Here is a 24,448-nt window from a genome sequence, read left to right as displayed (position 1 = left end):
TTGAAGTTTTGGGCCAGGAGCAGTGGCTAATGCCTGTAATCCCAGCACTTTGGGAGGCCGAAGTGGGTAGATCATCGGAGGTCAGAAGTTTGAGACCAGCCCGGCCAGCATGGTGAAATCCCCATCTCTACTAAAAATATAAAAATTAGCTGGGCATGGTGGTTGGCACCTGTAATTCCCACTTCTTGGGAGGCTGAGGTAGGAGAATCGCTTGAATCCAGGAGGCAGAGATTGCAGTGAGCCGAGACCGCACGATTGCACTCCACCCTGGGCAACAAGTGCGAAACTCCATCTCAAAAAAAAAAAAAAAAATTGCAGTTTTGCAGTTATGGCTTGACGTTTTTGTTGTTGTTGTTGTGTGAGATGGAGTCTTGTTCTCTTGCCCAGCCTGGAGTTCAGTGGCTCAATCTTAGTTTACTGCAACCTCCGCCTCCTGGGTTCAAGTGATTCTCCTGCCTCAGCTCCCCGAGTAGTTGGGATTACAGGTGCAAGCCAGTATGCCCAGCTAATTTTTGTATTTTTAGCAGAGACAGGGTTTTACTATGTTGGCCAGGCTGGCCTCAAACTCCTGACCTCAGGTGATTCACCAGCTTCAGCCTCCCAAAATTCTGGAATTAATTACAGGTGTGAGCCACCACACCCAGCCACAACTTGATAGTTTTGAGTGCCAACTGTATCATCACACAGTGACGATTTATTTTATTTTATCTTACTCTATTGTATTGTTTTTTGAGACAGAGTCTTACTGTGTTCCCCAGGCTGGAGTACAGTGGTGCAGTCTCAGCTCACTGCAGCCTCTGCCATCCAGGTTCAAGGGATTTTTGTGCCTCAGTCTCTGAGTAGCTGGGATTATAGGCATGTGCCACCATGTTCAGTTAACTTTTATATTTTTAGTAGAGACATGATTTCCCCATGTTGGCCAGGCTGGTCTCGAACTCCTGACCTCAGGTGATCCGCGCACCTCTGCTTCCCAAAGTGCTGGGATTACGGGGGTGAGCCACTGCATCTGGCCTATTTTGTTCCATTACCAGTGCATACCTATCATGTGAAAAGAAGAAAGGAGGAGGCTCACGCCTGTAATCCCAACACTTTGGGAGGCCGAGGTGGACAGATCATCTGAGGTCAGCAGTTCGAGACCAGCCTGGCCAATGTGGCGAAACCATGTCTCTACTAAAAATACAAAAAATTAGCTGGGTGTGGTGGTGGGCACCTGTAATTCCAGCCACTCAGGAGGTTGAGGCAGGAGAATCACCTTAACTCAAGAGGAGAGATTGTGGTGAGCTGAGATCATGCCATTGTACTCTAGCCTGGGTGACAAGAGCAAAACTCCATCTCAAAAAAAAAAAAAAGGGAGGGGTTGGTCATTATACTGGGCACCTGCCTTATGTTGGAGCCTAGAGATCTTAGAGCTTTCCTGACTTTCCTTGGAAAGTCAGGAAAGGGTCAGTGTGGCAAAGGGGTCCAAGTTAATGGGATGGGGGGAACAGAAAATGATTAACTGGGCTGCTCGTTGGGCCTTAGCCAAATGTGCTCCCAGGTCTGCTCAGCTCCTTGGGGAAGCTCACTGGGAAGCTCCCAGTTAATAACATCTCTGTTCCTTTAGTCATGCCAGCAACCGAAGTATGGACTGGATGGACCCTTGTCGTCATCAGTGAGGACTGCAGAGCATATGACATCTAAGGACACAGCTGAAATCTCCATCCACCCATCACTTTATCTTGGTTGCAGCAGGAATGAGGAACTTATAGGAAATCAGCTCACTCAGGCAACCCCATGCAGAAGGTTTATCCCACTCTTCCCAATAACCACCAGTTCTGGAGCCTACAGCCCCCCTATTTGTTCAATACAATCCACCTTTTCTTGTCCCTCTTTCCCCATTTCTACTGCTTTCCTTTCTTTCTTTTCCTTTTTTTTTTTTTTTTTCTGAGATGGAGTCTTGCTCTGTCACTTAGGCTGGAGTGCCATGGCACGATCTCATCTAACTGCAACCTCTGCCTCCTGGGTTCAAGTGATTCTCCTGCCTCAGCCTCCTGAGTATCTGGGATTACAGGCATGTGCCCCCATATCTGGCTAATTAAAATTTTTTTTTGTAGAGACGGGGTTCCACCATGTTGGCCTGGCTGGTCTTGAACTCCTGACCTCAAGTGATCTGCCCAACTTGGCCTCCCGAAGTGCTGGGATTATAGGCACGAGCCACCGTACAGAGTCCCTTCTTTTTTTCTTGCCTTTCTTCATCAGCCTGGATCCCAGGGCTCAGACCTACAACCTCCCTCTGGGTCATTATCTAGGGTGCCATGCCCAGTGACTGGACGTGTCCCTCCTGTATATGACATGCCTGGACACCAATCAGGGTCTACCTCAGGTCCACCTCATGTCCCATTCTCTCTCATACTTTTTCTTTCTTTCTTTTTTTCTTCTCTGTCTCATACTTTATTATCAGAAGAATGAAGTGCCAGGGAATAGACAGCAGATGGCCTAGTGCCTCATCATCCTGGGATATCCAAGGATCTGCTGTAACCTCAGCCTTCACTTGGGGGTTGAGCATGGGGTGAGGAGGGTTCATTCATAGTCCACAAAGCAGAATCATATCCTAAAGTGGTGACTCAGCTTGGCCCTGATCAGGCCAGCAGCATCTGGGCTGTGCAGTATTTGGTGGAACCAGTGATTTCTATGTCATGTGTCTGCTGCCAAGGGAATAAGGGGAGGGAGGAACAGGCGACCGCCTGAAGCCAGCTCTGCCTCCGCTCCTCGTGCTGGCCCAGAATAGACCCTGCCCCTGGGCTGATGCTCTTCCTCCATCCCCAGAGTCTTCAGGCAAGAGGGAGAAATGAACAGGCCCTGGTTGGGGAGAGAGGCTGGCTCCAGTGCTCCCGACACCTGCTCCTCAGCTGAGAAAAGTAGACTTTTCTGTGAAATGAGAATATCATCAGCCTGGTTTCCAGGTTTAGATTTGCCAAGAATGGGAGGCTGAGGCCTTGTTCCTTCTTGTCTGCACCCCATCTCCTCTGTTCTAGGCCTTTGGATCACTGCTGAGGAAGGCTTCACAAACTCACCCCCAGAAAGAACTGAGCTTGGCCAGCCGTGGTGGCTTATGCCTATAATCACAGCACTTTAGAGGCTGAGGCAGGACTGCTTGAACCCAGGAGTTCAAGAGCCTGGGCAACATAGCAAGACCCTGTCCTTAAATTTAAAAAATTTTTAAATATATAATATGAAAGTGGGTGGAAGCATGTGCAATATGTATATATATATATATATATATATAATTTATTTATTATACATATAAATACATATATAATATATAAAAATATATAAATTTATATATATTTATTTATTTATTATAAATTATTACATATATATTTATATATATAAACCAGACCCTTGCCTGATCCTCCCTCCCATTATTTCCTTGGCAAGAGACACATGACAAAAAAAAAAGAAAAAAAAACGTAATCCCAGCACTTTGAAAGGTTGAGGTGGGTGGATCAGAGGTCAGGAGTTTGAGACCGGCCTGACCAACATGGTGAAACTCCGTCTCTATTAAAAATACAAAATTAGATGGACATGGTGGTACATGCCTGTAATCCCACCTACTCGGGAGGCTGAGGCAGGAGAATTGCTTGAACTTGAGAGGGAGAGATTGCAGTGAGCTGAGATCGTGCCATTGCATAACAGACTAGGCAACAAGAGCAAAACTCTCCTTAAAAAAAAAAGAGAGACACAGAGGGAGGGAGGGAGAGAGTGAAGGAGGAGAGAGAGAGAAAGAAAAGAAAGAATTGCCGGGCGCGGTGGCTCACGCCTGTAATCCCAGCACTTTGGGAGGCCCAGGCAGGTGGATCACAAGGTCAAGAGATCAAGACCATCCTGGTCAACAAGGTGAAACCCTGTCTCTACTAAAAATACAAAAAATTAGCTGGGCATGGTGGCGCATACCTGTAATCCCAGTTACTCAGGAGGCTGAGGCAGGAGAATTGCCTGAACCCAGGAGGTGGAGGTTGTGGTGAGCCGAGATCACGCCATTGCACTCCAGCCTGGATAACAAGAGCGAAACTCTGTCTCAAAAAAAAAAAAAGAAAAAGAAAGAATTGAGTTGGGTGTAAACCACTGTCTTCAATCTTTGCAACACTGCAGGCTCCATGAGGGAAGTTCTGAGCTGGGACTGTAGACACAATGTATCTTATCACTGTAGTACGGTGACAAGAGTAGGAGGACTTGGGACTTGGTGTATTTGGGGCCTCCCTGGGCTGGCCACAGCTCTTTCTAGCTTATTCCTCTTGTAGGCCTCCGAAGTTGCTAAGCCAGTGCTAGACTCTGGCCTACGGTGAGGAAGCCATCCTGTGTGCTGGCACCCACCCTGGCTGTTCCAGTTTGTAACTTGGGAGTCAGTTTTCTGATTCCCGATGTTATGTCCCAGCTGGAATCTGAGGACAGGTCTTCTCAGTTGGGTTCTCAGGAGCCTGGTGAAGATATCAGGTCTAATGGGGGCTATAACCTTGAACTCCATTTTTTCAGAGCTGTCAATGACAGGAGGAGCATAGGTTGTCATTGGGTGAAGTTGCCCAAGATGGATGCCTAGAAGGAGCTGGCAGGGTTGGATCCTGGGGTCCAGGCCACGGATGGAAGCTGCAGACAGTGGAACTTGAGAAGCCAGGAGGGAGGGATGCTCCAGAAGAGGTGATGGGTTGGAAGAATCCATAGGAATCCCTGGGGTGTCCACATTAAGTGTCATCTCCTGACATAGGCAAGTGGTGGGTGGCATTCAGACCCAGCTTCTCTGGACCCCTCCCTGACTTTGGTTCACCCTGCAAGTACGGCTGTGGCCCGGCCTGTGGCCAGGTGGTTTCAGCTGGACCATGACGGCTGTGTGCTTTGCAGGCCCCAAGAACAGTGACAGAATCCACTCAGGATATGCTGGAGATGATAAGGTGATGACTGGGCTCACAGAAAAAGGGATGAGGGCCTTCCTGGACTGGGAAGCCTCAGTCATCTCCTGGTGGGTATCTCCAAGGAGTGGACCAGAGAACAGGAGCCCCAAAGACCCAAATTATTTGTGTTCAATCCCCAGCCTTCACATAAATCCTGCTCCCTCCACCCCTAGGTTCCTAGTAAGCCCTGAGCATCTGCGCCAGGCCCTGGCATATAGTAGGTGATCAGGACATATTTCGAGATAAAGGAATGACCTCTGCCTCCTCACTGGGTTCTAAGAGCCAGTACCTATTTGGTGTCCCCAGGGCTGAGTGTCGAGCTGAGTGTCAGGCTGCTTGTCTCTCTGCCTCTAACGCCCCCAGGAGCCCTTCCTATTCATTAGTTCCAGGCCTCAGCTATCATCTGGTACCAGAAAGGCCTTGGGCTTTGGAGTTAGAAACAGTAGTTTAGGGGCCGGGCGCGGTGGCTCACACCTATAATCCCAGCACTTTGGGAGGCCGAGACGGGTGGATCATGAGGTCAAGAGATCGAGACCATCCTGGTCAACAAAGTGAAACCCCATCTCTACTAAAAAAAAAAAAAAAATACAAAAATTAGCTGGGCATGGTGGTGCACGCCTGTAGTCCCAGCTACTCAGGAGGCTGAGGCAGGAGAATTGCTTGAACCCAGAAGGCGGAGGTTGTGGTGAGCCGAGATCGTACCATTGCACTCCAGTCTGGGTAACAACAGCGAAACTCCGTCTCAAAAAAAAAAAAAAAGAAACAGTAGTTTAGGGCAGAGATTCTTAAAGCTTAGTCCCACCAGAGCCACCTGAAGGGTCTACTAAACCTCTAGCAGTTGAGCCCTACCCCAGGACTTTCTGATTCATTATGTCTGGGCAGAGCCAGACTTATATTCTCCCAACTTCCTAAGTTAGGCTGATGCTGTTGGTGTGGGCGCCATGTTTTGGAGAATGAACATGCTTAGACACACCTGAAACAGACTCTTGTATCCACTGCTGGTATCTGCCTCTGATGTGCCTGGGGCTTTCTGAGCTCACTCTACAAGTTGGTCAGAAGTGCCAGGAATTAACCCTTCCCCAGCAACCCTCCAAAGGACTGACAGGGTGTCGCTGTATATCTACTCTGCTTCCTTGGGTGGAACTTCTCTGAGATGTGCGTTCTGCACTGCAGCCCAGAGTTCCCCACCCACACCTCAGGGGGACCAGGCATCCCCGGTGGAACCCTGCTTATGACCCACTTTATACCGGCTGTCTTCCCTCCCTGTATCTTTGTACCCTTGTTCTTTGTATCCTCTTTTATTCACTTATTTATTTTTGAGGCAGGGTCTTGCTCTGTTGCCCAGACTGAGTGTAGTGGCATGCTCACGGCTTACTGCAGCCTTGACCTTCTGGGCTCAAGCAATCCTTCCACCTCAGCCTCCCTAGTAGCTGGGACTACAGGTGCATGCCACTATGCCCACCTAATTTTTTTTTTTTTTTTTTGAGACAAGAGTCTCACTCTGTTGCCTAGGCTGGAGTGCAGTGGTGCCATCTCGGCTCACTGCAACCTCTGCCTCTCAGGTTCAAGTGATTCTGCTGCCTCAGCCTCCCAAGTAGCTGGGATTACAGGTGCATACCACAATGCCTGGCTAATTTTTGTATTTTTAATAGAAACAGGGTTTCACCATGTTGGCCAGGTGGATCTCAAACTCCTGACCTCCAGTGATCTGCTCACCTCAGCCTCCCAAAGTGGTGGGATTATGGGCATGAGCCACTGCACTGAGAAACCACAGGTTTGTGCCATTTTTCTGAGCCTCCGTTCATTCTTCTGGTGAAGTGGAGAGAAATCCACCAACATTCTCATTGACTTGCAATAACAGCACAATGAGTATAAGCATTTCAGAGCAGGGAACTCACCAGGGCTCTGGGAGTATGGAGGAGGAAGCTCTTTTTTTTTTTTGACGGAGTTTCACTTTTGTCAGCCAGGCTGGAGTGCAATGGTGTGATATCGGTTCACCGCAATCTCTGCCTCCCAGGTTCAAGTGATTCTCCTGCCTCAGCCTTTCAAGTAGCTGTGATTATAGGTGCCCACCACCACACCTGGCTAATTTTTGTATTTTTAGTAGAGATGGGGGTTTCACCACATTGGCCAGCCTGGTCTCCAACCCCTAATCTCGAGTGATCTGCCAGGCTTGGACTCCCAAAGTGCTGGGGTTACAGGAGTGAGGTACTACGCCCAGCCTCATTACATTTTTTACTGGGAAAACTTACAGAACACAAAATTCACCATTTTAAAGGGTACACTCCAATGGTTTTTGTATATTCATGATGTTATGCAACAATTACCACTACCTAATTAGAAAACATTTGACATTTTTAGTTGTTGCAACTAAAGAGGTATGGTGCTACTGACACCTAGTGGGCAGAGACCAGATATGCTGTTAAACATCTCACCAGAAAGAACTATACCTGGGCCCAGGTAGGGTTGGTGATAATCCCAACACTTTGGGAGGCAGAGGTGGGAGGATCAGTTGAGCCCAAGAGTTCGAGACCAGCCTGGGCAACAAAGGGTGACTCCATCTTTTCAAAAAATACAAAAAATTAGCGTGGAGTGGCAATGTGAGCCTGTGGTCCCAGCTACTTGGGAAGCTGAGGTGGGAGGATTGCTTGAGCCTAGGAAGGGGAGGCTGCAGTGAGCCATGATTGCACCACTGTACTCCAGCCTGGGCGACAGACCAAGACCCTGTCTCCAAAAAAAGAAAAATAAGTAAATAAAGGAATTCTCTGGACCAAAATGTTAACAGCAGAGGTTGAGAAGCCTTGCTTTACACAGTGAAAACACCATCACCACACCAACAGTAATTCAGCAGTATTATCCTGACTTGTTCCAAGAATAGAGTTTTTGCATTTTTATTTTAGTCCAGGAGGCAAGCAAGGTTCACAAATTGAATTTGGTTATGTCTCTCTAGTGTTTTTGTGTTTTGTTTGTTTGTTTTTTGAGATGAAGTTTTGCTCTTGTTGCCCAGGCTAGAGTGCAGTGGCATGATTGTAGCTCACTACAACTTCTGCCTCCCAGCTTCAAGTGATTCTCCAGCCTCAGCCTCACAAGTAGCTGGGATTACAGGCAAGTGCCATCACACCAGGCTAATTTTTTTTTTTTTTTTGAGACAGAGGCTTGCACTGTCACCCAGGCTGTACTAGAGTGGCGCGATCTCGGCTCACTACAATCTCTGCCTCCTGCATTCAAGCAATTCTCCTGCCTCAGCCTCCCAAGTAGCTGGGACTACAGGTGTGTGCCGCCACGCCCAGCTATTTTTTTTTTTGTATTTTTAGTAGAGACAGGGTTTCTTCATGTTGGCCAGGATGATCTTGATCCCCTGACCTTTTGATCCGACTGCTTTGGCCTCCCAATGTGCTGGGATTACAGGCATGAGCCATGGCGCCTGGCCTATTTTTTTTTTTTTTTTTAAGTAGAGACTGAGTTTCTCCATGTTGGTCAGGCTGGTCTTGAACTCATGACCTCAGGTAATCCACCCACCTTGGGCTCCCAAAGTGCTGGGATTACAGGTGTAAGCCACCACGCCCAGCCTCTAGTGTCTTTTAATATAGAAAAGTGTCCTCTGCCCCTCACTCAACCTGTTTGTTTTTTCATGTCATTGATTTTAGGAGTTCAGGCCAGGCCAGTTTTCTAGTATCATATTCTGGATTTACATGATTGCTTCTTCAAGATTAGATTCATAGTCAACATTTTTGGCAAGAATACTACATTGGTGATTTTTGCATCCACATATATATGGAGGCCCATAATATAAGATTGCCATGCTATTTACGATGTTGAAACTGGAAGATAAGATAGTTAAGAAGACAGAATCAGGGTGCAGCCTTCCTTACCCCTTCTCCTCCAAGTATGGTGTACAGGCAGCTGCTGTCGTTTGTCTACCCTCTCTGAAAAGTAGCTAGCTGGGAGAGGTAGTGCATGTCTGTAGTCTCAGCTACTTAGGAAGCTGAGGCAGGAAGATTACTTGAGCCAGAGAGTTCAAGGCTGCTGGGTTATGCACATCAGCCTGGGCTATGCAGTGAGATTATCTAAAAAAAAATAAAAGTAAAAAACTCTGAAAAAGTCAGGGTAGCCTGAGGCAGATAACACTCAGCTAGAAGGAAGTCTTCAGAGCCTCCTCTCTTCTCTCATTTTTTTTTTTTTTGAGATGGAGTTTGACTCTTGTTGCTTACGCTGGAGTGCAATGGCGCAATCTTGGCTCACCACAACCTCTGCCTCCCAGGTTCAAGTGATTCTCCTGCCTCACCCTCCCGAGTAGCTGCAAGTACAGGCATGCCTGGCTAATTTTGTATTTTTAGTAGAGATGGGGTTTCTCCATGTTGGTCAGGCTGGTCTCAAACTCCTGACCTCAGGTGATCTGCCCACCTTGGCCTCCAAAAGTGCTGGGATTACAGGCGTGAGCCACCGCACCTGGCCTTTTTTTTTTTTGAGATGGAGTCTTGCTCTGTTGCCCAGGCTAGAGTGTAGTGGCGCAATCTTGGCTCACCACAACCTCTGCCTCCTGGGTTGAAGTGATTCTCCTGCCTCAGCCTCCCAAGTAGCTGGGATTACAGGCATGCTACAACACTGTGCTGGCTAATTATTTTGTATTTTTAGAGGAGACAGGGTTTCACCCTGTTGGCCCAATTGGTCTCGAACTCTTGACCTCAAGCCATCCACCCGCCTTGGCCTCCCAAAGTGCTGGGATTACAGGCATGAGCCACCGTGCCTGGCCCTCTGTTCTCTTTATTACAGCAGTAAGAGGCCTCACCTTCAAAGATGGTTCCCTTTGCCAACACCAGTTGCTGGGAGGACATGGGAAGACTCCTGGGACCTCTTCAGCTGTTATTTCGTTCCCAGGGAGAAAAAAACGAAGACAGAAGTGAGTGGAATCCCTCCAGACGAACCAGGAAGCTAATGGTGTGGGACAGTGGGGGTTGGGGGCTGTGCTGCTGGAAACTGCAGGGTCCAATAGAAGTCCTGTTGTGAAACACTCTGCAAAAGCAACACTGAAGTTACTCCCTATCTTTCTCCTCTTTAGGAATTAACTTCCTCCTCCCTCCACCTTTAAGAACCCCGCCTACACAGACCGTCTCCTCCAGGAAACCTAGCAGTACTGCAAGAGGAAGGAACTCTTCACTTCTGGACTCATGGCACTTCAGCCTGGAACCACCATGAAGGCAGAAATGCTATCCAGTTACCCTGGAAGTAGGAAACCGAAAACCTGCATAGCATGTATTGGAGCTAGACATGTAAACATCATTTAAAACTTCTGGTTTTGGCTGGGCATGGTGGCTCACGCCTGTAATCCCAGCACTTAGGGAGGCTGAGGTGGGAGGCTGGCTTGAAATCAGGAGTTGGAGACCAGCCTGGCCAACATGGTGAAACCCTGTCTCTACTAAAAATACAAAAATTAGCCAGGTGTGGTGGCACATGCCTATAGTCCCAGCTACTCAGGAGGCTGAGGCAGGAGAATTGCTTGAACCCAGGAGGTGAAGGTTGTAGTGAGCTGAGATCGCACCACTGTACTCTAGCCTGGGTGACAGAGCAAGACTCCGTCTCAAAAAAAAAAAAAGTTCTGTTTTTTCGCTTTTCTTAAAAAAAAAAAAAAAAAATCTGAGGCCGGGTGCGGTGGCTCAAGCCTATAATCTCAGCACTTTGGGAGGCCGAGGCGGGTGGATCACGAGGTCAAGAGATTGAGACCATCCTGGTCAAAATGGTGAAACCCCGTCTCTACTAAACATACAAAAAATTAGCTGGGCATGGTGGCGCGTGCCTGTAATCCCAGCTACTCAGGAGGCTGAGGCAGGAGAATTGCCTGAATCCAGGAGGCGGAGGTTGCGGTGAGCCGAGATGGCGCCATTGCACTCCAGCCTGGGTAACAACAGCGAAACTCTGTCTCAAAAAAATAAAATAAAATAAAAAAATTTAAAAAATCTGAAGCTCTGGCAAACCTGGGCCTATATCTCTGCCTGTCATCAATGGTTTCCCCTTCACACCAGACGCACACTCTTCAACCTGTTATCAAAACACCACAGGTTCAGTCTAGGTCCTGCTGCTCACCACACAGAAAGCCAATCACTGAGACAATTATTGCCAAGGAAGAAGGCTTTTTAATTGGGTGCTGCGGGCAAGTAGATGGGAGATCAGTCTCAAATCCATCTCCCTGATGGATTAAAGTTAGGTGTTTATATAGCAGGGAAGAAATGTAACTGTGTGGGAAAATGAATGCAAGAGGTAAGGGAAGCAAGCAGATGACTGAGGGGCCTTGAGTCTATTGTCTGGATGGAATGATCTGGTGGGTTTCAGTTCCTTGCTACTTTTTGAGAGGTCTAGGGGTCCTTTCCTGAGAGCAGAACTCAGAAAAAACAAATGTAAGTTTCAAGTTTTAAGATTAGAAGGGTTGATTTCTATGTTTATCCAGAAAAGCTGTCTATGGGACTATTGGGTTGGTTTCAAAACTTCCCCAGTATTGAGTCAGAGTGCAGTCATTGCTAATGTTGAAATACAGACCTAATCTTCTGTTTCTGAAAAAAAAGTATAGGTCAGGAGTTTGAGACCAGCCTGGCCAATATGGTGAAACCCCGTCACCACTAAAAATGCAATAATTAGCTGGGTGTGGTGATGCACGCCTGTGAGCCCAGCTACTTAGGGAGCTGAGGGGGGAGAATCGCTTGAACCCAGGAGCGGCTGCAGTGAGCTGAGATCACACCACTACAGACCAATCTGGGTGACAGAGCCAGACTTCAGAAAAGAAAGGAAGAAAGGAAGGAAGGAAGGAAGGAAAAATATGACAAAAAAAGAGAGGCCAAGGGGCCATGTGCTTCAGGGAAGATGAGAAATGGCATAATTGTGTGTGTGTGTGTGTGTGTGTGTGTGTGTGTGTGTGTGTAAGTGTAATTGGAGAAATACTCTTATGTACTTATTATTCAAACCAAGTGGATCTATGCTGAAAAATAAACTCCAGGTGTCATTATTTCCAAGCATAGTGACCAGGGGCTCATTACAGGATCAGACTCCTCAGTATGACTCTCAGCTCTACTGCCTGCAAGCTATGTGACCTCAGACAAGACTGTGACAATATCCAGATGACTCTATAGTTTAAACTTCTCTGGACTGCTCACATATAGCCCAGCTGCTATCTTAGCAACAAAATACCCTGCACACGTGGCTTTCATGGCTGTGCTAAGGACAAAATGAAATCCCATACCCCAGATTATTCCTTTTGGGATGAAAATGTGCTCAAAGTCAATACTTGTCCAAGCCGAAAGCCAAATCTGGCTCCCATGGGCAGGTTTTTGGCCCTGACTTTGGCAGGTGGTGCTGGCCCATGTAACCCACAAGGCCACAGCAGGGGGAAGGCACTGGAGGCCAGGACTTCCGTGAGAGTCACAGGCTGACCTTGGGATGCTCATGGCCTGGGAGAGCTCAGCTAAGGTTAAGTGAGGACCATCAGGCCCTACCCAGATCAGAGTAACTCACTATTAGTTCTCCAGCCACAGCCTTCAGCAGTAGGTGCCAGCAGGATTTTAAAAAATAGGACCAGGGAATCTGGGGACAAAGGTAACTCTCTACTGCAGGATGTTGAGAGGGGAGAAAAGGAAAAAATCATTTGGGCAGACAGCTAAGGCTAGTCCTTGTTAAAATTCTTTTGAAAAAATCTAAGCTGCAGGCACAGATAGAGCAGCCTGGGGAAAAAAATCAAGCTTCAGTTGCACAGATAAGGGAGGCCCAGCATAGAGGCCTTTGTCTTTGTGTAATCAGTGGGCTCCTGGGAAAAAAGTTTCCTCCCCTTTTCAGGCATGTAAATGGTGGGCTCTGTGGTAACTTGCACAGGGAGGGAGACGGGAGGACTTACCTAAAACATACTTGCAATTACAGAGACAAGAGAAGCTACATGTGCTTTCCTAAAAACATGTCCACAGCTGCACAGTTAAAGGGATTTACACAGATAGGGGAAGTTACACAAACAGCTACAAAGATGAGGGAAGTGTCTTTCTTCTTTTTTTTTTTTTTTTGGAGATGGAGTTTTGCTCCTGTTGCCCAGTCAAGTGATTCTCCTGCCTTAGCCTCCCGAGTAGCTGGGTTTACAGGTGCCCACCACCATGCCCAGATAATTTTTGTATTTTTAGTAGAGACAGGGTTTCACCATGTTGACCAGGCCGAGCCAACATGCCCAGCTGGGAAATTTCTTATAAAAGCTTTTGTATTCGATTGGATGAAGTGGCTCACACCTGTAATCCCAGCATGTTGGGAGGCCGAGGCAGATGGATCACCTGAGATCAGGAGTTTGAGAGCAGCCTGCTAAAACACACACACACAAAATTAGCCGGGCATGGTGGCAGGCGCCTGTAATCTATGCTACTCGGGAGGCTGAAGCAGGGGAATTGCTGGAACCCGGGAGGTGGAGGTTTCAGTGAGCCAAGATCATGCCATTGCACTCCAGCCTGGGAAACAACAGTCAGACTCCATCTCAAATAACAAGCTGGGCACAGTGGCTCACACTTCTAAGAGGCCGAGGCAGGTGGATCACAAGGTCAGGAGTTCAAGACCAATATGATGAAACCCTGTCTCTACTAAAAATACAACAATTAGCCGGGCATGGTGGCATATGCCTGTAGTCCCAGCTACTTTGGAGGCTGAGGCAGGAGAATGGCTTGAACCTGGGAGGCAGAGGTTACAGAGAGGCAAGATCATGCCACTGCACTCCACCCTGGGCAACAGAGTGAGACTCAGTCTCAAAAAAAAAAAAAAAAATGGCTGGGCATGGTGGCTAATGCCTATAATCTCACCACTTTAGTAGGCCAAGGCAGGCAGATCACAAGGTCAAGAGATCAAGACCATCCTGGCCAACATGGTGAAACCCTGTCTCTACTAAAAAAAAAAAAATACAAACATTGGCTGGGCATGGTGGCGCACACCTGTGGTCACAATTACACTGGAAGCTGAGGCAGGAGAATCACTTGAACCCAGGAGGCAGAGGTTGCAGTGAGCCGGGATCATGCCACTGAACTTCAGCCTGGCAACAGAGTGAGACTCTGTCCCCCCACAAAAAAAAGCTGGGTGCAGTGGCTCACGCCTATAATCCCAGCACTTTGGGAGGCCGAGGTGGGTGGATCATAAGGTCAAGAGATTGAGACCATCCTGGCCAACATGGTGAAACCCCGTCCCTATTTAAAAAAAAAATTAAAAAAAAAAAGCTTCTGTATTCAACTGAGAAAACAGCAACCAACTGAGGCCCACTCTCTGCCATGGAGAGCTTTCTTCTGTTGCTTATTAAACTTTTGCTCCAACCTCACCCTTGGGGGTCCACACTCCTTAATTTTCTTGGTTCTGAGACAAAGAGCTCAGACAACCACCCAGACAACAAGACTGCTTCATGACCCTAGACTGTTTCAATATGAGTGAGGAAGGAGGAGGCCTCAGAGACTACTAGAATTCAGCTTGGGTCTATCCAGGAAAGAAACCTTAGAAAGAAGCATTCACTACAAAAAAATATAGATAAGAGATGTAAAGAAACTGAGGATATCATTTGGGAATGTGTTTGGCTGCAAGTATGAGAAAACCCAATGGTGACTTAAACAAGCATTTGTCTTATGCAGCAAGATATCAGGAAGTGGGCAGACCAAGGTTGGCACAATACAACCTCATTACAATGCCATCAAGGCATGGTCTACTTTTCTTGTTCACCATCCTTATCAAGTTAGTCTATTCCCATGGTTGTAGCCTCATGGTCACAAGTTGGCTGCCATAGCTCCAAACATTATGTTTACATTCCAGAAAGGAAGTAGAAGAGAAAAAAGCATAAAGAGGAGGCACCTCTGCCAAAAGCCTCAGTGTAAGTCTCATGAGTCACAGATGTACCCCAGGAACACCAAACTTTCAGGGAACTTGAGGAAGTTAGTATGTTTAGGTTCTGCCCCAAAGAAAAGAAGGCTTATTTTTGGAGGAAGAGAAAATGAGTACTTGGAGGTAGTGGAAAGGCAACCAGCTGTGTCTGCCTTACTAAGTGCTTATAAACTCAAATATCAGATCAAATCTCCTCTGAAACTAGTCTGCCTTCTGGATTTTTCAGTTATCTGAGCCAATAAATTATTATTACTATTATTTTTTAGGATGGAGTTTTGCTCTCCTGACTCAGGCTAGAGTACAGTGGTGCAATCTCGACTGACTGCAACCTCTACCTCCCAGGTTCAAGTGATTCTCCTGCCTCAGCCTCCTTAGTAGCTGGGATTACAGGCCCACACCACCACGCCTGGCTAATTTTGCATTTTTCAGTAGAGGCAAGGTTTTTACCATTTTGGCCAGGCTGTTCTCAAACTCTTGACCTCAGTTAATCTGCCCACCTACCCCTCTCAAAGTGTTGGGATTACAGGCGTGAACCATCACATCTGGCCTAATTATTTTTATAGTTTAAGACAATTTGAATCATGGTTTCGGTTCATTGCAACTGATGTCCTCTCACTGGCACTCTGTTTTCCCAACAATTTTCTCCCTTGAATACAGGACTAACCACAGTCTTTGAGTGCTCCAGAGGGGCTTCTCTTTAAATTCACAGGTAGGAAATAGCATAGCCTCACAGTGCCCCTAATGGACAAAATAAGGAGCACCCTTTTTTGGGGATGGAGTGCTTTAATGTACCCCATAGAATACAATCAGAGAGGTCATTTATTGTTAGACACTCCATTATGTTTTGAACAACTAACAAAGGAAAAGAAAAAATGTTTTCATTAAGACATAACATCCAGTAAAATATACAAGTCTTTTTTTTTTCGAGATGAAGTCTTGCTCTGTCATCCAGGCTGGAGTGCAATGGGATGACCTCGGCTCACTGCAACCTCTGTCTCCCGGGTTCAAGCGATTCTCCTGCCTCAGCCTCTTGAGTAGCTCGGACTACAGGCGCACATTACCTTATCTAGCTATGTTTTCCTTCCTTCCTTCCTTCCTTCCTTCCTTCCTTCCTTCCTTCCTTCCTCCCTCCCTCCCCCCCCTTCCCTCCTTCCTTCCTTCTTTGCATTTGACAGAATCTCGCTCTGTCACCCAGGCTGGAGTGCAATGGTGCGATCTCAGCTCACTGCAACCTCTGCCTCCTGGGTTCAAGTGATTCTCTTGCCTCAGCCTCCTGAGTAGCTGAGATTATAGGCACACACCACCATGCCTGGGTAATTTATTTATATTTGTAGAGACAAGGTTTCACCATATTGGCCAGGCTGGCCTCAAACTCCTGACCTCAGGTGATCCTCCCACTTTGGCCTCCCAAAGTGCTGGGATTACAGGTATGAGCCACCCCACCTGGCAGAATACGCAAGTCTTAAATGTGCTGTTTAATGAAATTTTACATATGTATATACCTGTGTAACCACCACTCAGATCAAGATACAAAACCTTTCCAACACCTCACAAGTTTTCCTCATTTCCCCCCTGTCAATAATTCCCACCCTCCCAGAGTTAACTGCTGTTGTGAGTTTTATCACCATTTATTATAATTTTGCTTGGGTCTGAATGTCATAGGGCTGGAATCATACCATCCTTACTCTCTCTTCAGCAGCACACTTCTTTCATTCAACCTCATGTCTATGTGATTCATTCATGTTGTAGTGTGTAGCAGCAGTTCATTCTTTTTTCCTTGCTGTGTAATTGCCAATTATATAAATACACTGTTGGTTTTTTTTTTGAGACGAAGTCTCATCTCATGCTATTGCCCAGGCTGGAGTCCAGTGGTGTGATCTCAGCTCACTGTAACCTTCACCTCCTAGGTTCAAGTGGTTCTCCTGCCTCAGCCTCCCGCATAGCTGGGACTAGAGGTGTGCGCCACCATGCCCAGCTAATTTTTTTATTTTTAGTAGAGACGGGGTTTCATCATGTTGGCCAGGCTGGTCTCGAACTCCTGACCTCATGATCCACCTGGCTTGGCCTCCCAAAGTACTGAGATTACAGGCGTCAGCCACTGTGCCTACCCTTTTTTTTTGAGATAGGGTCTCATTTTGTCACCCAAGCTGAAGTGCAGTGGTGCAATCTTGGCTCACTGCAACTTCTGCCTCCTGGGTTCAAGTGATCCTCCCACCTCAGCCTCTTGAGAAGCTGGGACTACAGGCTTGTGCCATCACACCTGGCTAATTTTTGTATTTTTTGTAGAAATGGGATTTTGTCATGTCGCTCAGGTTGGTCTTGAACTCTGAGCTCAAGTGATCCGCCCACCTCTGCCTTCCAAAGTGCCAGGATTACAGGTGTGAACCACTGTGCCTGGCCCAATTATATCAATATACTGCTATTATCCATTTTCCTGTTCATGCATATGTGGATTGTTTCAAGGTTTTTTTTGGTTTTGTTTTGTTTTGGAGATGAGGCCTTGTGTGCAGACCGGAACCTCCTGGGCTCAAGCAATCCTCCCCACCTCAGCCTCTAGAGTAGCTGGGACCACAGGTATGTACCACCACACCTGGCTATTTTTAAATTTTTTGTAGAGATGGGGGTCTCCCTATGTTACCCAGGCTGGTCTCAAACTCCTGGGCTCAAGGTTGTCTCCCACCTCAGCTTCCCAAAGTGCTGGGATTGCAATGGCGTGATCTTGGCTCACCGAGACCTCCTCCTCCTGGGTTCAAGTGATTCTCCTGTCTCAGCCTCCCGAGTAGCTGGGATTACAGGCATGCAATTTTTGTATTACACCCGGCTAATTTTTGTATTTTTAGTAGAAACGGAGTTTCTCTATGTTGGTCAGGCTGGTCTTGAACTGCTGACCTCATGATCTGCCTGCCTTTTGGCCTCCCAAAATGCTGGGATTACAGGCATGAGCCACCGTGCCCAGCCTATCTTTTTATTTTATTCTAACCCTCAAAGGATTGGATGATTCCAGAAACAACCTCACAAGCACACCTAGAAATAATATTTAACCAGATATCTGTGCATCCCTGGCCCAGTCAAGTTGACACATAAAATTAACCTCACAGATCCCCTCTAGCTCAGGGCTCAATACATCAGCCTGAGAGAACCCTCATCTATCCTTCTCCCCTCCCTGAATGACTGAGGAGACTGTGCCTCTCCAGGCAACCTCTGCCTTAGAAAATCCTACAGATGATTCACAGGAAACTCATGACTGTGCTCTCTGGGGCAGGGGCAATGGGCTGGGTGGGGGGGTTTCTAAATCAACCCCGATTGACAGAGCTGTGGGTGCTTGCAGTTCTTCTACCCTGCGCCTTCCACTCCCCTCCCTTAGACAAAGTGGGGAAAAGGCGCTTGGAGAGGAGTACACTGAAGGAGGAAAAAGAAGAGAAGGCAGAGGGTTCAAGCACCCCTCTCTGTTCTCACGTGGTCTCTGGCATGTGCATGCATACTCTCCCGTTTCTCTTTTCTGCACAGAGTCCCTATGTTCAGGCCCCCAGTCTCACTGAGGAGGCTCTGCCTCTCCGCAGGTCTCCGAAATCCTCCTCCCAGAACATGCCACATATTTCTGAAGGTCCTTTTACCAACAATCATTGTCCTGGGGCTATCAGGCTGGTTCCTTACCAGTAAAATCACCCACATAGTGAAACTTTTTTAAAAAATTAACAAAAACATTTATTTATTTTTTTTTTGGCTGGGCACAGTGGCTCAAGTCTGTAATCTCAGCACTTTGGGAGGCCGAGGCGGGCAGATTATGAGGTCAAGAGTTTGAGACCAGCCTAGCCAGAATGGTGAAATCCCGTCTCTACTAAAAACATAAAAAATTAGCCAAGCATGGTGGCGCATGCCTGTAATCCCAGCTACTCGGGAGGCTGAGGCAGGAGAACAAGAGAATTGCTTGAACCCAGGAGGCAGAGGTTGCAGTAAGCCAAGACTACACCACCGCACTCCAGCCTGGGTGACAGAGTAAGATTTCATCTCAAAAAAAGAAACAAACACACACACACACACACACACACACACACACACACACACACACACGTATATATTTAAAACAGAGACCAGGTTTCACCAAGTTGCCCAGGCTGGCCTCAAACTCCTAGGCTCAGGTGGTCTGCCCGCCTCAACTTCCCAAAGTGCTGGTATTATAGGCATGAGCCCCCACTTCCATGGCTCACTGGAGCCTCAATCTCCTGGGCTGAAGCTATCCTCCTCCCCGTCTCCTGAGTAGCTGGAACTACAGGTGTGCACCACCACATTCAGCTAATTTTAATTTTTTTTTTTTTTGAGACGGAGTTTTGCTCATGTTGCCCAGGCTGGAGTGCAATTGCACGATCTCGGCTCACCATACCTCTGCTTCCGAGGTTCAAGTGATTCTCCAGCCTCAGCCTCCTGAGTAGCTGGGATTACAGGCAAGCACCACCATACATGGCTAATTTTTGTTGTTGATACTGTTTTTAAAGTAGAGACGGGGTTTCTCCATGTTGGTTAGGCTAGTCTTGAACTCCCACCTCAGGTGATCCACCCGCCTCAGCCTCCCAAAGTGCTGGGATTACAGGTGTAAGCCACCGCGCCCGGCCTTACAGTGGGCCATTTTTTTGTTTGTTTTTTGTTTTGTTTTTTGAGGCAGTGTCTTGCTCTGTTGCCCAGGGTGGAGTGCAGTGGCGTGATCACAGCCCATTGTGTTTTGGTGGTGGGTTTTCTTGATGTCTCCCTCATTGGACCTGACCAGGGCATGGGCTGCTTTGTGAGTGCCACAGCCCTCCTTCATCACTGCCCATGGAGCTGATACACCTGTGTGCACACACCCAGGTGAAGATAGCCACTGCTTGTAGGTGAGGTAAGACACTGAGCACCTGGGTGGGAGGAGATCCCCCCCGCCCCCACTCCCACCCTGACCACACCAGACCATGAAGAGCTGTCCTTAGCATGGGTGCTGACCAGGCCCAGTTTGGGTGACAGAGTGAGACACTGTCTCAAAAAAAAAAAAGACATAATGAGGTGTAATTTTAATTTCTTGGATGACCCAATATGAATTGCTTCATTTCATTTTAAATAGCTTTTTTGTTTTTTGAGATGGAGTCTCACTCTGTCACCCATGTTGGAGTGATCTCTGCTCATTACAGCCTCTGCCTCCCGTGTTACAAGCGATTCTCATGCCTCAGCCCCCATGTAGCTGGGATTACAGGCATGTGCTACCACATCTGGCTAATTTTTGTATTTTTTAGTAGAGCTACAGTTCCACCATATTGGCCAGGCTGGTCTTCAACTCCTGACCTCCAGTGATCCACCCACCTTGACCTCCCAAAGTGCTGGGATTACAGGCATGCGCCACGATGCCCAGCCACCCTTTATCTTCTTTTCTTTTTGAGACAGGATCTTGCTCTGTTGCCCAGGCTGGAGTGCGGTGATGCAATCATAGCTCACTGCAACCTTGAACCACTGTGCTTAAACCATCCTCCCACCTCAGCCTCTATTACAGGCATGCACCACTACACCCAGCTATTTGAGTGAGTGAGTGAGTGAGTGATTTTGAGATGGAGTTTCACTCTTGTTGCCCAGCCTAGAGTGCAGTGTCGCCATCTCAGCTCACTGCAACCTCTGCCTCCCAGGTTCAAGCAGTTCTCCTGCCTCAGCAGGGTCTACAGGTACGTGCCACCATGCCCGGCTAATTTTAGTATTTTTAGTAGAGATGGGGTTTCTTCATGTTGGCCAGGGTGGTCTCAAACTCGTGATCTGCCCACCTTGGCCTCCCAAAGTGCTGAGATTATAGGCGTGAGCCACTGCGCCCAGCCTATTTTTTTAATTTTTTGTAGCAGCAGGGTCTTGCCATGATACCCAGGCTGATCTTAAACCCCTGGCCTCCCAAAATGCTGAGATTACAGATGCAAGCCACCTTATCCAGTCCCTTCATCTTTTTTCCACTGCTTTGTGCCAACCCAGTTTGTGCACTGGGGCCTCAAAGCTGATTCAGCCTACATCCCTTTCCCAGAAGGACATGTGTGTGATAAACAGCCCTGCAGTGAGGTGAGGGAAGGGAGGGGAAGCGGGGTCCAGTATGTCCTGCCATCTCCTCAAAAGGGCAGTCCTCATTCCAGCTTTGTGCTGATGAGACCAGGTGTAGGCAGTCCTGACGACACAGGGCGGAAGGAAGCAGCCATTAGCGCTAATGAGGCAGGCGGCCTGATAGCTTTTTACTCTGCAGTGGCTCGCCTACCCAGGGCACAGTTTGTTCTGTTACCTTGGCTTCCAGGAACCCCAGGCAGAAAGGGGTTTGGGGACAGGAGCAGGAGTGGGGGTTCTTGGAGAAGCGTGGAGGGAGAAAGGGAGGAGAGGACCAGAAATGCATTCAGGAGGGTCTGGGATTGATTAGGTGGGCTTTTCCCCTCCCCATTCCCTCCAAAGAAACCCAGGTTCTGGTTCTGCACTCTACCCTTGCCCAACAGTGGCCACTGGCCCATCACCCTCTCCCATGCCCTTGACCTGAATTCTTGGAAGCACAGGAAACAACATGCCACGTAGGGGCTGAGTAAGCCTCTCTGGGGCCACAAATTAAATTAAGCTTTCAGGGCCGCCTGCCTTGTTATTACTAATGGCACCACCCTGGCTCAGCTCCTAGGTCCCTGTCCTGTGGAAATTTGGGGGCCCTGGGCACCCTCTCTTGCTCCCAAATTTTAATTGGCTCCTGGAAACCTCACCCCAAATTGGAGATGGGCACCTCTCTTGTAGAACAAAAGGCTCAGGTCAGGGGAGTAAGGCCCTGAACTGTGCCCCCACCCTCCAGGAAGGGCCCCTTGCAGCCTGGCTGCCGGGATCAGTCACGTGTGGCCCTTCATTAGGCCCTGCCATATAAGCCGAGGGCACGGGGTGGCCGGGAACTCTCTAGGGAAGAATCCAGGAGGCAGAGGTGAGTTCTCAGGTTGGGCAGGGACTCCTCCTCTCTGCGGGGCCTCTATCTGGGCACCTAGAGGGGATTCCAAGGATGAGGAGGGACTAAGTGGTACGTCTTTCTGCTGAGCCAGGCCATGCTGACTGCAGCGATGCTGAGCTGTGCCCTGCTGCTGGCACTGCCTGCCATGCAGGGAGCCCAGATGAGCTTGGCCCCCCTGGAGGGCATCAGAAGGCCTGACCACGTCCTGTTCCCAGAGCTCCCAGGTCAGTGTGGGCAGGGGTGGTACTGGGCGGGGTCTGAATACCCTCTGGACACAAACTGTCTCCCCTGGCCTAAGCCCTCTTTCTCGATTCCCAAACCCTCCTCTGGGAGGTGGGTGCTTTGTGCATGGGGGTTCCTGCCCTCACATCTTCTGCCCCAGGCCTGGGCCTGCAGGCCCCACTGAAGAAGACAACTGCAGAACAGGGAGAAGAAGATCTGCTGCAGGAGGCTGAGGCCTTGGCAGAGGTAACTGCTCAGGGAAAAGGGTGAGGTGGCGGTACTTGGGAGGGGGCATTGGGTATTAGCTCCTCACCCCAGCTCCAAGTTCCCTCACCAGCAGTGACACTACAGATCACCTCTCCCCACGTTCCACTGCCATCCTGCATAGTTGGGACAGGTAAGGTCCCTGGACCTGTCTTCCGAGGCCTGTGCCCACATTCCTGGTTCTCCACCTCTGCAGGTACAAGACCTGCAGGACCGCGAGCCCCGCTCCCCACGCCGCTGCTTAAAGCTGCAGGAGTCCTGCCTGGGACAGCAGGTGCCTTGCTGTGACCCGTGTGCCACATGCTACTGCCGCTTCTTCAACGCCTTCTGCTACTGTCGCAAGCTGGCTACTGCCACAAACTCCTGCAGCCACGCCTAGCTGGCCAACTTCAGGGTCGGAGCTAGGGTAGGGGCAAGGAAAGGCGAATAAAGGATGGGACCAAACCCAAGGCTGTGATTATTTCAAACGTGGCGGTCGAAGGAGGGAGGGTTCATGGAGGGGGTGGGAGTGTCACCAAGCCAAGAAACCACACATACTCTTATCCCAGCGCCTGGACTACCCCATCATAGGAGGCACATACATGGGTGCTTTTAGGGATCCTGATGCCCCTGGGAAAAGTAGAGAAGAGCCGAGCTGCACTCCAGCTTTTGAGAATCTTATAAAGCAAGTGCAGGGAAAGCAGGACGCAGGGCGGCACAGGGGCTACCACTCTGGGCTAGTGAATAAGCCTTAGGCTCCAGGGCTGCTTGCTGTTACTTCCACGCAAAGCCTGACCCTCATCTTGCTACCAGAGGGAAGGCTGGGACTGTGAGTTGTTCAGGTCCTTAGCATTTTGAACAAAGAATTGAACAAAACCCAGAAAGAAACAAAGAAATGACACACGGGAAGGAAGCAGAAAGCAGGGATCTGTTAAAGCGAAAAAGCACTTGGCAGGGTGGGAGTGAGCCTGACCAAGAGGCTCAAGGGGCCTGATTACAACGTTTTCTTTTTTTTCTTTCCTCTCTGTCTCTCTTTCTTTCTTTCCTTCCTTCCCTCCCTCCCTCCCTTCTTTTTTTCACGGAGTTTCATTCTGTTCTCACCCAGGTTAGAGTGCAGTGGCTCAATCTCGGCTCACTGCAACCTCTGCCTCCTGGGTTGAAGTAATTCTCCTGCCTCAGCCTCCTGAGTAGCTGGGATTACAGGCGAGTGCTACCAAGCCCAGCTTTTTGTATTTTTAGTAGAGATGAGGTTTCACCGTGTTAGCAAGGATAGTCTCGATTTCCTGACCTTGTGATCTGCCCGCCTCGGCCTCCCTAAATGCTGGGATTAGGGTGGGACGTGAAGCACCGAGCCGGGCCAATTTTCTGGGTTTTAAGTATTACTTTTGCGGCCCCTATTGGCTACTCCTGATCTGGATGAAGGGTTTGGTCCGTGGCTAATTAACTCATTTATGCCTGAGGTTGCAATTTTTTTTCTGCAATCAGACTTTGGCGATGACCTTGAGCAGTAGGCCATAAATAACTCCCACATGCTTAGGATGTTCCAATAATGGAAACACTAGGCATAAATTGGGCTGAGGTGAATTGGCGCCCTATGCAGATAAAGGGATGGCCCGTGCTTGAACCGCGGCCAATCCAAGGCACTCTCCTTTCCATCTAAGACATGGTGGAAGGGGGAGGGTTGTAGAGACAGTGGCCTTTGATCCTTTGTTCTCTGACATGGGGAGATGGGGTTTTTCTTTTTGGTTTAGCTTTAGCGAGTTCACCTTAACTGGTCTCGGGTTCCTTTCCACCAGATCTCGGTGTTTTTTGTTTTGTGAAGTCAGCACAAATTGGCGTCAGAATCCCTGCCCCCAGACCTTGATGTTTTCCCTTGATTCAGCTTCAGAATTCAGCACGTTTTGGCCTCAGGTTCCCCCCCTCGAGATCCTATTCTCCCGCCTCAATCAGACCTTAGTTTCCCTCTGCAGAGGTGGCTGGAAACTTTCCAAGCTTGAGAAGGGCTCACTCACTTCTTTACCCCGCCCGCTCCTGCAGAGCCAGGTGGCAAACCCTGGAAAGCCAGGGAGGGCCCAGTAAAATCCGGACGGCCACTGTCGCCACCATGCGGCCAGCCTCAAACGTCCTCCTTTTAGCGCGCAGGCGCCATAGGGCAGTCCCCAGCCCACGCCTGCGCAGCGCTTCCGCGCAGCCATCCGGAAGCCACGGGCTGCTCAGAGCCCCGCCCCGT

The 24,448-nt window shown here is 48.7% G+C and overlaps 1 protein-coding gene and 1 long non-coding RNA gene across 2 annotated transcripts; one reads left to right on the top strand and one right to left on the bottom strand.

Moving 5' to 3' along the window:
* LOC144580522 (uncharacterized) lies at positions 1 to 24,372 on the bottom strand. Its single transcript, XR_013530095.1, has 4 exons — positions 24,231 to 24,372; positions 9,715 to 9,785; positions 3,934 to 4,052; positions 1 to 127 (listed from the first exon to the last, which is right to left on the bottom strand). It is a non-coding gene; the product is annotated as an uncharacterized LOC144580522 (long non-coding RNA).
* On the top strand, positions 21,699 to 22,683 carry AGRP (agouti related neuropeptide). The gene is made up of 4 exons (XM_002761172.6): positions 21,699 to 21,729; positions 21,845 to 21,977; positions 22,136 to 22,221; positions 22,436 to 22,683. The coding sequence occupies exons 2-4, from the start codon at positions 21,848 to 21,850 to the stop codon at positions 22,616 to 22,618; spliced, it is 399 nt and encodes a 132-aa protein (XP_002761218.1). The 5' UTR covers positions 21,699 to 21,729; positions 21,845 to 21,847; the 3' UTR covers positions 22,619 to 22,683.
* Positions 24,373 to 24,448: the final 76 nt, after the last annotated feature.

The sequence above is a fragment of the Callithrix jacchus genome, chromosome 20, assembly GCF_049354715.1.
Source record: "Callithrix jacchus isolate 240 chromosome 20, calJac240_pri, whole genome shotgun sequence".
Classification (NCBI taxonomy): domain Eukaryota; kingdom Metazoa; phylum Chordata; class Mammalia; order Primates; family Cebidae; genus Callithrix; species Callithrix jacchus.
The sequence above is the reverse complement of the archived record's forward strand: the minus strand, read 5'-3'. Positions and strand labels throughout refer to the sequence as shown.

Coding starts and splice junctions, on each gene's coding strand:
- AGRP (XM_002761172.6), top strand. CDS start 21,848: ATGCTGACTGCAGCGATGCTGAGCTGTGCCCTGCTGCTGGCACTGCCT. Junction 21,978..22,135: donor CCTGTTCCCAGAGCTCCCAG/GTCAGTGTGGGC, acceptor CTTCTGCCCCAG/GCCTGGGCCTGCAGGCCCCA. Junction 22,222..22,435: donor AGGCTGAGGCCTTGGCAGAG/GTAACTGCTCAG, acceptor CCACCTCTGCAG/GTACAAGACCTGCAGGACCG.